The sequence below is a fragment of the Psittacula echo genome, assembly GCF_963264785.1.
Source record: "Psittacula echo genome assembly, chromosome: 1".
Taxonomy (NCBI): domain Eukaryota; kingdom Metazoa; phylum Chordata; class Aves; order Psittaciformes; family Psittacidae; genus Psittacula; species Psittacula echo.
The window spans coordinates 28,034,943-28,048,651 of record NC_137735.1 but is presented as its reverse complement, the minus strand read 5'-3'; the positions used below and the strand labels follow the sequence as shown (position 1 = coordinate 28,048,651).

The 13,709-nt window shown below is 40.5% G+C and overlaps 1 protein-coding gene across 1 annotated transcript in view; it reads left to right on the top strand.

The window, feature by feature from the left end:
* The window catches only part of GABRA2 (gamma-aminobutyric acid type A receptor subunit alpha2), a gene marked incomplete at its 3' end in the record, with an annotated part of 64,299 nt that overhangs the window by 31,758 nt on the left and 18,832 nt on the right, over positions 1-13,709 (top strand). Inside the window, exon 4 of the mRNA XM_080612907.1 lies at positions 12,082-12,302. Within this exon, the coding sequence (XP_080469033.1) occupies positions 12,082-12,302 (221 nt within the window). The remainder of the gene's footprint in view (positions 1-12,081; positions 12,303-13,709) is intronic.

The window sequence follows — 13,709 nt, the reverse complement described above, 5'->3', positions numbered from 1 at the left end:
GAAACAGTTGCTGAACTGGGAACTGCATTTCTTTCTTTTGTGTGTCCTTTTTTCAAATTCCCTCATTCCATTTTAGATTTTTTTTCCTACAAAACTTATTTTTTAACTGTTTCGGAGTCTAATTATTAGCTATGGTTCCTTAGCTGGAGAAGAGCTTTAAAGGGGTTACATGATAAGTAAGTTAGGAAGAATAAGGGAATGCACTATGGTAATTTTTTTCCCCACAAAGATTAAAAGCATTGCAATAATCTTACTGTAGCTTTTATTTTAACAGAAGACTAAAGTGTAAGAGGCAAAAAGAAATTATAGATACACTTGGCTTTCTTGGATGTTGGAGAGCATATAGGTTGTCTTTTTATCATTCATATGTTTCTGAAAAGTCAATAAATTGGTTACTCTATTCCCTTTTAGTCTCAGGTCATTGCCTTTGGAAGTTAAATGCATAGGCTGAAATTTTGATGAGGATATCTCACGTGATCTCTTGCAGAATTTCTGTCCTTTTATTCTGCTGGGACGACTTGTTCCCCTGTGCAGCATCCTGCCAAGTGGGTCAGTACTGGAGATTGATTTGTCAGAGGCTGTGCCCAAGCCCTTCCTTGACATTAGCTGTCAATGTACCTCTTGTTTGGATTCCTGTCCCTGACACCAGGCATCCATTGTGGTTTTGGGTTGCTCTATCTCCAAGTCTGAATAAAAAAGGATAATGAGAAGTGTTTATATTTTCAGTGACAGCACTGTGAATGATATCCTGCAGTCTCTTTTCTAAGTAATCCCTATTTGTATCTTTTGTATTCCTCTCTTATCCCTCCTCAGTGCTTATTTTAGACTCAGAGTTCATTCTGCATCAGGTCTGTGGAAAGAAAAAGAAAGCAAATTATTCAGAGGAGGTCCTTTTTCATAAATGAACTTAAATAGGAAGACATTCTCTTCCCTAGAGACTATCTTTCAAACTGGTTAAACACATTTTTCACAGATTTTTTAAAATACTTCATGTTTAGATTAAATGCTTAGACAAAAATGACTGAAGTTGGCAGATGAAACAGAAATAAAAGGCTTGAAATGAGTTCTTCAAATAGAGGAAAATAATGCAACAATTCCCTAGGAATATACCAGACATTCTTATAGTATTAGAGGTTGTATACATCTGGCAGACATTACTTATGTATTTAAAAATGCATACATGTTTGAAATGCAGTGATGGTATGGTGTTCAGGTTTTTAACATGGCTATTAAGGACTTTGATGAAAAATAACCAACAGTGCAGTTTGAAACCATGACCCTCCTTCTAAGAGAGTTTATTCAGAATATTTTCAAGAATTCTATTCACTGGTATATAAGATTCACACCTCCCAAAGATCTGAAAGGAATTTCTGGTCATCTACTATTTCCTTCTATGTTCTGCGTTTTGTACACACCAGAAGGTGAGTTTTGATAAAGAGCAAATAGACACAGTTTATACATCTGTGTAATGAGATTTGATATTAGATACACAGCTAGTGAAGTACTTCTACAGAACCTGAGCAGTCAGTGTTTGTGACATTGAGGGGTTTTGGGGGAGAAGAGAATTGCATCCTGAACACTTTCAGTTCTAATATTGTTAGACAATTAATCTTTTTAGAGAGAAATGAGGTGGAAACGTCAGAAACATTGTTTGTCCAATCTGGTACACAGGCCAAGGTAAAGCCAAGCAGTGTACTTCAAGAATTATGGGGTTTTGCAGACTGTTGTAGTGTGTTAGCCCTTTCATATGCCATGTACACCATGCATAAATCTATTCCACAGAGAATGAAATGACCAAGATAAGAAACCAATTATTTGATCCTCCCACTGTAAAGCTAATTTCATCATTCACTCAAAAGCTAGAATCTGAATGCTTAATAAGGAAGTTTAGTAAATCAATTTGCAGAAGTTCAATCACAAACTTGCACTCATTAAACCCACAAATATCAGATAACAAGAATGCATATACTTGGCATATTATTTTGGATTGAATAACTGCATTTTTTTGAGTTTCCTGTATAAAACTCATTCTTGGTTTTCTTGGAAGTAGTTTTGATACTTGCGTACCCGACCATGTTAGTATTCAGCAGTACTACTTGTATACTAACATTATTCATGCTTTTAAGCTAAACTCAAAAAAAATTACACATTGCCTTAAGGTAGATATGACACCAAGAATGATCTTTTTAAAAACTAAGAAAGCATATTAATGTAAAAATAAATATTAATATGAAGCCCTTATATTTGTATGTGAGATTTAGGTCTGTGAATCTTATGCGTTTGTCTTGCCAATGTATAAACCCCAGTATTTCTGACTGTCCTGGAGGAATCCATAAAAAGATATGTGTGCCATTTACCCTTTCCTTTTTATTTTTTTTTTTTTTATATTTGCCTTTTTAAAGTTTCATATTTTACAACACTTAAAATTTGCTTTCATGGTTATATATGTGTGTCAGTTTAACAGTGGTTAAAGAAAAAGCCAAACTTTATTTAGAGAATTGACTAAAATCTTTACAAGTAGGGAATGAGGAACCTTGGCCAGAACCATTTACTAAACAAAATGCTGTGTTCCAGAGGGTGCTTAATAAAATATTCAGTCTGCTCCATGACAGTACTGCTTGCTAATGGACACTAGCAATTTTTGAGGTGTTTGGAACACTTTCATCTTTACTCCAGATGGAAAAAACTGCCAAAATCTGCCAACCATTATGAGAGGATGAGAGTACATTTTTTGTTGTTTGAACTTTTCCCATACAAATCTGGTCTTAGCAAAAAAGAAGATGGCCATGTAGTGGCAGGGATTGCATGTACTTGGGTCAGTGAAATCTTTTCCCAGAGATACTAGTATCCTTTTCTTACTGTTGTTGCGGTTTAGACCTAGCCGGTAACAGCACCATGCAGCTGTTCACTCACCCACCTCCTTTCCCCCTTTTCCCAGGGCGATATGGGGAGGAGAATCAAAAGAATGTAAACCCTACAGATTGAGATAAGAACAGTCCAATAACTAAAATAAAGCAACTTATAGTGATAATAAAAAGAATACCAATAATACCAATAATAATAATAATATGAAGCAACAAAAGAAGTAATGAAAGCTCAGAAAACACAAGTAATGCACAAAACAATTTGTCACCACCTACCAAACGGTAGCCAGCCTGACCTGAGCAGAGTCGGTCACTTCTGGATGACTCCCCCCAGTTTATATACTGGGCATGATGTGCTGTGGTATGGAATGTAAGCTGTTACAAAACATACTTGAAAGATTGTGTTTAGTTGTACTGTGTTCCAGTCCAGCTGTGAAAGCACCTTCTGAGCCACAAATCAGTAGGAAGCATTCACTTGTTTAGAAATGATCACAGGAGACCTTTATAGCCCTGGAAGTATGCTCTGGTGATTTTGTAAAGATATTGTACTATATACTGAGTGAGTGGTGGGTAATGTCCAGAAACAGCACAGATTTTTTTTCATATAGGAAAATATCTGCAGATTGCATGAAATGAGTATCAGATATTAAATTGAGTTTTTTTTTCTAGAGTCCAGATTTCTTTCTGATACAATGTTAGTGTTGCTTGGTTGGAACTAGATGATCTTAAGGTCCTTTCCAACCCTAACTATTCAATGATTCTATGATTCTATAAAATCTTTATGTATGTTCTGGGTTCAGCAGCAGCAGTTACATTTTCTCCTTCTTAGTAGCTGGTGCAGCACTGTGTTTTTGACTGTCGGCCTGGGAACAGAGCTGATAACACTGATGTTTTCAGTTGCTGGTCGGAATGTTTACTGTGACCAAGGACTTTGTGAGTCTCATGCTCTGCCAGGGAAGAGGAGAAGCCAGGAGGAAGCAGAGACAAGACACCTGACCCAAACTAGTCAAAGAGGTATTCCATACCACAGCACGTCATGTCCGGCATGTAACTGGGAGTTACCTAGCAGGTAACTCTGCTCGGTCGGGCTCGTTTCAGCTAGTGGTATCGTATTCTCTTCCCTTGTTATTTCTCTTATCATTATTATTATTGGTGGTAGCAGTAGTGATTTGTGTTATACCTTAGTTACTGGACTGTTCTTATCTCAACACGTGGGAGTTACATTCTTTCGATTCTCCTCCCCATCCCTCCATGAGAGGGGCAGGGGGGAGTAGAAACTGCGTGGCTGACTTGCCTACAGGGCTTAAACCATGACAGTTCTTTTTGACGCCCAACGTGGGGCACGAAGGGTTGAGATAATGACAGATATGACCAGAGTGTGTCTAATCATATTTGTGATAAGCATTCATTGCTTTAGATTAATAGTCACTCATCACAATGCTGATTTATTGGCTCTCAAAATTGTTTCTTTTGATCTCACAGTTTCAGTATATCGTACCTTACTTACAGCCAGTATTTGCTGTGTTAGTGTTTTTCAAGTGTGGGGCTTGGGCTAAGGTTCTTGTCTCATTGTACTTTATGGTAATGACTTGTAACACAATAGAATCATTGATCATGAAACTGATCCGACTTATGTTCCCAGTGTGGTCACCACCTTTATACCTTGGGAGGTATATAATAGAAGTGCTTAGCAATTACACATCTCTTTTCTCCTTCTTGGGTGGTCAACCTGTGAAGGCGACATTCTTTTACCCCCCCAGCCCCCGCCCTCCCCCCCCCCCGGACTCTTTACAGCATCGTTTGAGAGTTTTGAAATTTTGAATGGCCTTTTAATACTGTTGAGACCTGTTCGCTGATTGTGATGGGGATCACCATGTTGGCACGCATACAGAGTGTGTTTTGTCCACGACCATTACGTCTGATCTCAAGAGTTAAGCGGAGTCAGGTTTGGGTCTTGTCTGGGGTTAGACGACAATATAGGAGGACCGAGAGATTTTCCCTGACGCTGGACAGCCATGAGTGGCAGGGTGTGTGGGATAGTATGGGCAAGTATCTAGGTCAGTGGGCCCCTCCAGTGCTTTGGAATTTCACCACCGAACAAGTGCAAAATCCAGAAGAATTAGTAAAACACTTAAATGAGGTGTGTTGTCCTCCTGGTCATACCAGAGAGGGACAAATCATGTCAACATGCTGGGGCTTGGCCTATGCTTACCGGGCCTTGTTCAACACTATCCAGCACCTTCAAAAGGAAAGAAATGTCCCTGGATCTGAGGGCAAAACAACAGACAGCGCAGCTACTCCAGCTCCAAGCACAGCAGCTACACCACCCCCAGTGACAAGTACAGCCACTACTCAAACTTCGACTGCAACGGACAGTGCAGCTAACCCAGCTCCAACCACAGCAGCTACACCACCCCCAGTGACAAGTACAGTTGCTACCCAAACCACAGTGATAATCACTGCAGCTAAACCAGAGGAGCAATTCGTACCAACATCGATTGCCCCCATACGCAAGAGAAAAAGCAAAAAAGAGGCAAGAAGGGTGAGGCAAGATGAAGCAACAATATATTCACCACCCGGGCCACCATCTGATCAGGAGTCATCATCACATGACGAAGAAGAAGAAGAAGAGGTGACTTCTCGACCTTAGACCTCAACCGAGCTACGGAATATGCAAAAAGATTTTACCCATCAACCAGGGGAGCACATCATCACCTGGTTGCTCCAATGCTGGGATAATGGGGCCAATGGTCACAAACTAGAAGGTACAGAAGCCAAGCAGCTGGGATCACTTACTAGAGAAGGGGGAATTGACAAAGCAATTGCAAGAGAGAAAAAGTCCCTCTGTCTTTGGAGGTGGCTCTTGGCAGCTGTGAAAGAAAGGTTTCCATACAAGGATGATGTTACGAGTTGTTCGGCCAAGTGGACTACTTTAGACAAAGGCATCCAGTCTCTGAGGGAATCAGCCATTGTAGTGGTGATCTATCACATCAAGCTGAATAATGGGGATATACCCATAGATGCAGATGAAGTCGAATGTACACGACCCATGTGGCGAAAACTTACACGGAATGCACCGTCATCATATGCCCATCCATTGGCAACAGTAACCTGGAATGACATAGTGCCACTAACAGTGGATGAAATGATTCATAAACTCCGAGAGTTCGAAGACAATCTCACCCCTTCCATCATCTCAGCTGTGGAAAAACTGTCCCAGGATCTCAAACAATTGAGGGACGATCTATCTGATTTATCCAGCTCCTCACGTGTACCAACACACGTCTCAGCTATTAACAAAAGGCATCCTGTTGTTCGAGAGAGAAGATACAGAAGGTATTCGCCATGGGCCACTCTATGGTCTTACCTGCGGGATCATGGAGAAGACATGACGAAGTGGGATGGAAAACCTACTTCAGCTTTGGAGGAATGGGTGCGTGAATTGAAAAGGGAAACAAGGGTCAAGGCTGATCATCCCATGAGAGCTGCGGCTTCAGTCTCTGGTGAGCAGGTTCCCAGATGGAGCGGAAGAGCTGATTTTACTCCAGCTCCTGTGATAACGAAGAATAATCCCTTTCAACAAGACTTAAGTGTCCAACGTTGTGATGACTGTTAGAGGGGCCCTGCCTCCAGCCAGGTGGAGGTAGGAGACAATCGGATTTACTGGACTGTGTGGATCAGATGGCCTGGCACATCAGTTCCACAGAAGTAGAAGGCTCTAGTAGATAACGGTGCACAGTGCACCCTGATGCCATCAAGCTGTCAAGGGGTGGAACCCATCTATATCTCTGGAGTGACAGGAGGATCCCAAGAGTTGACAGTACTGGAGGCTGAGATCAGCCTGACTGGGAGGAAATGGCAAAAGCACCCCATTGTGACTGGTCCAGAGGCTCCATGCATCCTCGGCATAGACTACCTCAGGAGAGGGTACTTCAAAGACCCAAAAGGGTACTGATGGGCTTTGGTATTGCTGCTTTGGAGACTGAGGAAATTGAGCAACTGTCTACCTTGCCTGGCCTCTTCTCTTTGAAGAACAACAAGTGCCAATCGCAATCACAACAGTGCACCGGTGGCAATATTGCACCAACCGAGACTCCCTGATTCCCATCCATAAGCTGATCCGTAGACTGGAGAGTCAGGGAGTGATCAGCAGGACCCCCTCACCCTGTAATAGCCCCATATGGCCAGTGCGAAAGTCTAATCAAGAGTGGAGACTAACAGTAGACTATCATGGCCTGAATGAAGTCACACCACCATTGAGTGCTGCCGTACCGGACATGCTAGAACTTCAATATGAATTCGAGTCAAAGGCAGCCAAGTGGTATGCCACGATTGATATTGCCAATGCATTCTTCTCAATTCCTTTGGCAGCAGAGTGCAGGCCACAGTTTGCTTTTACTTGGAGGGGCATCCAGTACACTTGGAACCGACTGCCCCAGAGGTGGAAACACAGCCCTACCATCTGCCATGGGCTGATCCAGAGTGCACTGGAACAGGGGCAAGCTCCAGAACACCTGCAGTACATTGATGACATTATTGTGTGGGGTGATACAGCGGAAGAAGCCTTTGAGAAAGGGAGGGAAATAATCCACATCCTGCTGAAAGCTGGTTTTGCCATAAAACAGAGTAAGGTCAAGGGACTTGCACAGGAGATGCAATTTTTGGGACTAAAATGGCAAGATGGACGTCGCCAGATCCCCACAGATGTGATCAACAAAATAACAGCAATGTCTCCACCAACTAATAAGAAAGAAACACAAGCTTTCTTGGGTGCTGTGGGGTTCTGGAGAATGCACATCCCAAATTACAGTTCGATTGTAAGCCCTCTCTATCATGTGACCCGGAAGAAGAATGATTTTAAATGGGGCCCTGAGCAACAACAAGCCTTTGAGCAAATTAAACGTGAGATAGTTCATGCAGTGGCCCTTGGACCAGTCCGGACCGGGCCAGATGTAAAAAATGTACTGTACACCGCAGCTGGGGAGAATGGTCCTACCTGGAGCTTCTGGCAGAAAGCTCCAGGGGAGACTCGAGGTCAGCCCCTTGGCTTTTGGAGTCGGGAATACAAAGGATCTGAGGCCAGCTATACCCCAACTGAGAAAGAGATACTGGCAGCCTATGAAGGGGTTCGAGCTGCTTCGGAGGTGATTGGCACTGAAGCACAGCTCCTCCTGGCACCCTGGTTGCCCGTGCTGGGCTGGATGTTCAAAGGCAGGGTCTCCTCTACACATCATGCAACTGATGCTACATGGAGTAAATGGGCTGCACTAATTACACAACGAGCTCAAATAGGAAATCCCTGTCGTCCAGGCATTCTAGAAGTCATCATGGACTGGCCAGAGGGCAAAGATTTTGGAATGTCACCAGAGGAGGAGGTGATGCGTGCTGAAGAGGCCCCACCATATAATAAACTGCCAGAAAGTGAAAAGCAGTATGCCTTGTTTACTGATGGGTCCTGCCGTATTGTGGGAAAGCATCGGAGATGGAAGGCAGCCATATGGAGTCCTCAACGACAAGTTGCAGAAACTGCTGAAGGAGAGGGTGAATCGAGTCAGTTTGCCGAGGTGAAAGCCATCCAGCTGGCCCTGGACATTGCTGAACGAGAAAAGTGGCCAGTACTTTATCTCTATACTGACTCATGGATGGTGGCAAATGCCCTGTGGGGGTGGTTGCAGCAATGGAAGCAGAGCAACTGGCAATGCAGAGGTAAACCCATCTGGGCTGCTGCACTGTGGCAAGATATCGCTGCCCGGGTGCAGAACCTGGTGGTGAAGGTACACCATGTAGACGCCCATGTACCCAAGAGTCGGGCCACTGAGGAACACCAGAACAACCAAAAAGTGGATAAAGCTGCTAAGATTGAAGTGGCTCAGATGGACTTAGATTGGCAACATAAAGGTGAATTATTTTTGGCCCGGTGGGCCCATGACACTTCAGGTGATCAGGGCAGAGATACAACATACAGATGGGCCCGTGATCGAGGGGTGGACTTAACAATGGACACTATTGCCCAGGTTATTCATGAGTGTGAAACATGTGCTGCAATTAAACAAGCCAAACGGTTAAAGCCTCTTTGGTATGGAGGACGATGGCTGAAGTATAAATATGGGGAGGCCTGGCAAATTGATTATATCACCCTCCCACCAACCCGCCAAGGCAAGCGCCATGTGCTTACCATGGTGGAAGCAACCACCGGATGGCTGGAAACATACGCTGTGCCCCACGCCACTGCCCGGAACACTATCCTGGGCCTTGAGAACCAGATTTTGTGGCGACATGGCACCCCAGAAAGAATTGAATCAGACAATGGGACTCATTTCCGGAATAACCTTATAGACACTTGGGCCAAAGAGCATGGCATTGAGTGGATATATCACATCCCCGAATAGTAGCATCCCCAGTGTAGCATCTTTTGATGCAAAAGGCATACATTGTATTCTGCTTTTCCTAATCACTCTGTAAATGGACTGGGACAAGTTAATTTCATCTCTGTGCCTTGGTTTCTCTTCATAGAAAATTGAGTTCCCAGTATTTTCTTTGAAAAATGTACTGAGGTTTATAGAAAGATAAGTTATTTAAGAACTATGTGAGATTTTATTGCTATTATGGTAAATGGGAGGAGAAGGTGGTCATTCACACCAAACCTTGGTTTATTTCGTGCTTCCATCTTCTAAATGGGTTATTCAGCAAATAAAGATTTCCAACATGGATTGGATGGAGATATTATAATTACCTGTGAATCAGTGAGAGATTTATCAGTGGGATCATTCAAGGTTGCAGTTCAGATTTTCTCCTGCTTATTCCACTTCCTAAGCAGTTGCCATGCATCAGATGCGGTTTTCTGAAATGTTGCTGTTTTGATTTAGTGGCATTTCATGTTTGCCTTTTTTTTTTTTCCCTGTTTTATATGTCTTGTAATTCTTTTTATGTATGGTGCAAGACAGTGAAGAAGTGGGACCTTTGAAATTCTTTATTGATGGAAACATTACCAGAACTTAAGATTTATATTCTAATCATTTATACGCGGGGGTATTTGTCAAAGGAGCCTGTAGGACTTGCCACTCACTTGTGTTGAATTTCAGTGGGATTTTTTGAAGTCTTACTCCCTCAGGCTCTTCTTTCCACTTTTTTATACCTCAAACATCAATCTTATCATTTATAGCAATGATTCTTTTGCCAAAGCCCTCCAGACAGAAACAACAAGGAGGCTTTCAGTGCAATTGTTTTCCTTGAATTACCTGGTATTTCTAGCTAGATTTAATATATTCCCTCTGTTTCAAGCACACTGTTCCTTCTGCTCCTAATCCTCCATGATTTTATGCATTTTTTGGCTTTCCATGGTTTACAACTAAATTGATAGATAACCTGGAATTTGTAAATGTGATTTTAAGTCACATGATATTTAGCAAATAAACCAGGATGCGTGAATGTGATCTATTGTAGAAAAATGGCAAACTATTTGTCATGAGGCAGTGCCTCTGGCAGTGATGAGAGACAGTAAAAGATCAGGTATAATATCAAAGAAATTAATGCTTTAGAAGTCATAACTTTGTATTTCACAGATATATTTTCTAAAATATTATTAGAGGTAATAGTAACTAGTATTAAAGAAATGAAAGCAAAATAATTTTCAATGTACTGTAGTGTTAGTTTTGTTTAGTATTTGTTTGAGCAACTATAATTTGAATTATAAAAATGAAAAAAATTGTAGTAATGTGAGACCACTTGATATGGCTAAAAATTGTGCTTGTGGTTTTGTCAGATTAGTTTATAAGTACCCCATTACATCATTCCAGAAAGATCTTTCCAGGTACCTGTCACAGTTCCTAATGACAACTGCTTTCTCTCCTTCCCTGCCATGCTCCTTCAGGTATCAGAATTCTCTTTGCTTTATTCCGTATGCTCATCTTAGCCCCTGGCCCTGACCTGGAAAATGCAGCTTACAGCTTCTTGGCTCACAGACCAAAGCAGCTGAAAAGGGCTGTCACTTCTCACTGTCTATTCAGCACACCTTTTATACCGCCATATGGTTTACTGAGAAAGAACTTAAGCCTTGTTAATCAGCACACAAGGGAGCCAGCAGAAAGTGATGGGCACTGATAAGTTCCTTGAAATCACTTGATTATTTTGTATTGGTTGCATTTTATCAGGACTTTTTCATTCAAAGATAATTTACTCAAAAATGGTTTGTGTAAACTGTAGCATCTACAGTGTAATTGCAATACTACAGACTGTTGTAACATGCTAATATTTTGAAACAGTGGGTCCATTTTGCACCTGTGCAACAAAACTGAAATTGCACCAAGGTTGCATTTGCCAATACACAGAATACAGTTTGCTTCCAATAAAGTTTGTAAGCTCTTCCACTTCCAATTTGTATTCTGTGCTGACAGTAGCAAACCACTAAATGCATTTACAGGTCCAATTTGAAGTTAGTTGATGAATTTATATTATCAGTGTATTTTCTTTTTTTTCTTGTATATTTAGGAAAGCTACAAAATCTAGCAGATGGGATACCCTGCATCTGGTCTAGGTCATCAGTCTGTTTCTGCTTACATCCTTTTCTCCAGACTGTGCTTCCTTCCCAATATAAGGCATCAGAGTAAAGTTCAGCAGACAGTGTCACCTGTTAAATCATCAGCTATTGTTCCCTACTTACGTACTCCTATTAATAAAATCCATATCACTGCAGAGCCTTACTTTCCTGTTTGGAAAAATCTTCCTTATATCACTCTGCTTCAATATATTGTGCCCTTTATGGGTAGCCTTGTTTCCTTCCTTCCAGTCTCAGCCATTCTCTTGTGCTCTTGAAATGCTGGGTTATCCTTCTTCAGGTGCATCTGCTGCAGGAACTATTTAATATTCTTCTGTTCAATATTCTTCTGTGTATTTTTTTCTTACCTGTTTATGTAAAATAGCTATGTTTTTCTGAAATTACCTTTGTCACACATACTGTCTGCAACAGGTACATAAATTAAAGATAGGAATGGAGCAATATACAAACAACAGCTAGCAACCATGAATGAGAATGTCATACCTTTAATAATTGACTTCCTATTTATTATTCTCAGAATTATACAATTTTGTGTGATGGTTGTTCTCCCTTGACAATTTTACCAAAGGAATTTTTGCAAGCAGAGCTTTTCTACTTTGGCTTTCAAAAAGCAGATTAATGTTTCGTTGCATCAAAACCAAGCATATCTTTATTCCGTTACAGGAATACACAATAGATGTTTTCTTTCGTCAGAGATGGAAGGATGAGAGATTAAAGTTTAAGGGCCCAATGAACATTCTTCGATTAAACAACTTAATGGCCAGCAAAATCTGGACTCCAGATACATTTTTTCACAATGGGAAGAAGTCAGTGGCTCATAACATGACAATGCCAAACAAGCTTCTACGAATCCAAGATGATGGGACTCTCTTGTACACCATGAGGTAAGTCTTTTCGTCTGTTCTCTACCTAAGCTATTTTTTGATGTGATTTTTCAAGATAACAACTTGGTTGCAGTAGTACTCTCCTTTGTTTCATTTCTGTCCCAGCAGAAAAAAAGCTAGGAAAACACATTTTGTTTCTAGTTTTGTTACGAATCTGTTGGCTGACTATGAGTTGAGTCAGTTTTCCTACGTTTTCCTACATGTTTCTCAGATTTCATGGCTCTATAATCTATTAAAAGATACTGATCACCTGCATAAAGTGCTTTGAGACCTTCGGATGAAATCAGTGTGTAAGAACTGTTAAGAATATTCAAAGTTTACCAACTCTATCTCAGAACAATTAAAATAGTATATGTTAATTTCCTGCTACTGCACCCATTGTATCAAACCATGAGTCCTTAAACAAATTTACTATTAAGATCAATGGTAATAAGAAATAAAGAGGAAGAAGAAAGGGTTAATAAGGCCTCAAATTCTTTCCAGCAGGAACTACAGGGAAAATATGTCTTACTCTGTAATAAATCTTTCTTTATATCTAATTACAATATTTTACTTAGAATTTTATTTTTTGCATCCTGTGTATGATTAGCAGCTAAGATAAACATTTAGATGGTAAAATGTATGAAATTTGCTTATAAAATAATTTGTGAAAAATTATAAATATTATGTTTGCATATGCATAAGCAGCAGTTGTATAAGACTGATTTCTTCTTTGATTATTCTTTCTGCAATAATGTTACCTATATGAGTTTTCTGGAAAATTCTTATCCAAACTTCCAGAAATATCTGATTAGTTTGTCTTTTTTTTGAGAATATTTAATAAATTGAATTTATTGTAAAGATAGACTTAAAATTCCCAGGCTAAGGAAAATACAAAATATGAGCTGTAAAGCAAGCATGTACTGTGCATTTTTTCCATGCAGCAATACCAGCATCTGATTTACTACACAACACACTTAGAGTACTGGGTGTTGATGGGTAGACTGGTAATAATGTTGAATGATGTGGTGGTTGGAGAGGTTTGGAGAGGTTCAGAAAGGTTTGCTGGAAATAGAGACCCCCATTTATAGTATTTTTGCACGGGCTCAAATCAATGTTTGCACTTGTATTTGTATAAATTGACTGAAATTTTCTTCCTCCAGAAGGCATTGTAATTATATGCTATAAATAATAAGAAATACTGTTTGAAAGCATTATGATTTTTTTAGAAAACAAAAGATTGGTCATATCAGCTAGAATTAACTAAGCTTTTTCCTGACTTTTAAGTATGTTGCTTCTGAGGGTGTGAGATTAATGTGTAAACTGTTTTCATTGTCTAGATTTTTAACAGCGATTTTTATCTGTATATTTTAAATCATAGTGTGATTTATATCAGGGGCTCATGCAGTTCTTTCACCTTCGGCTGTT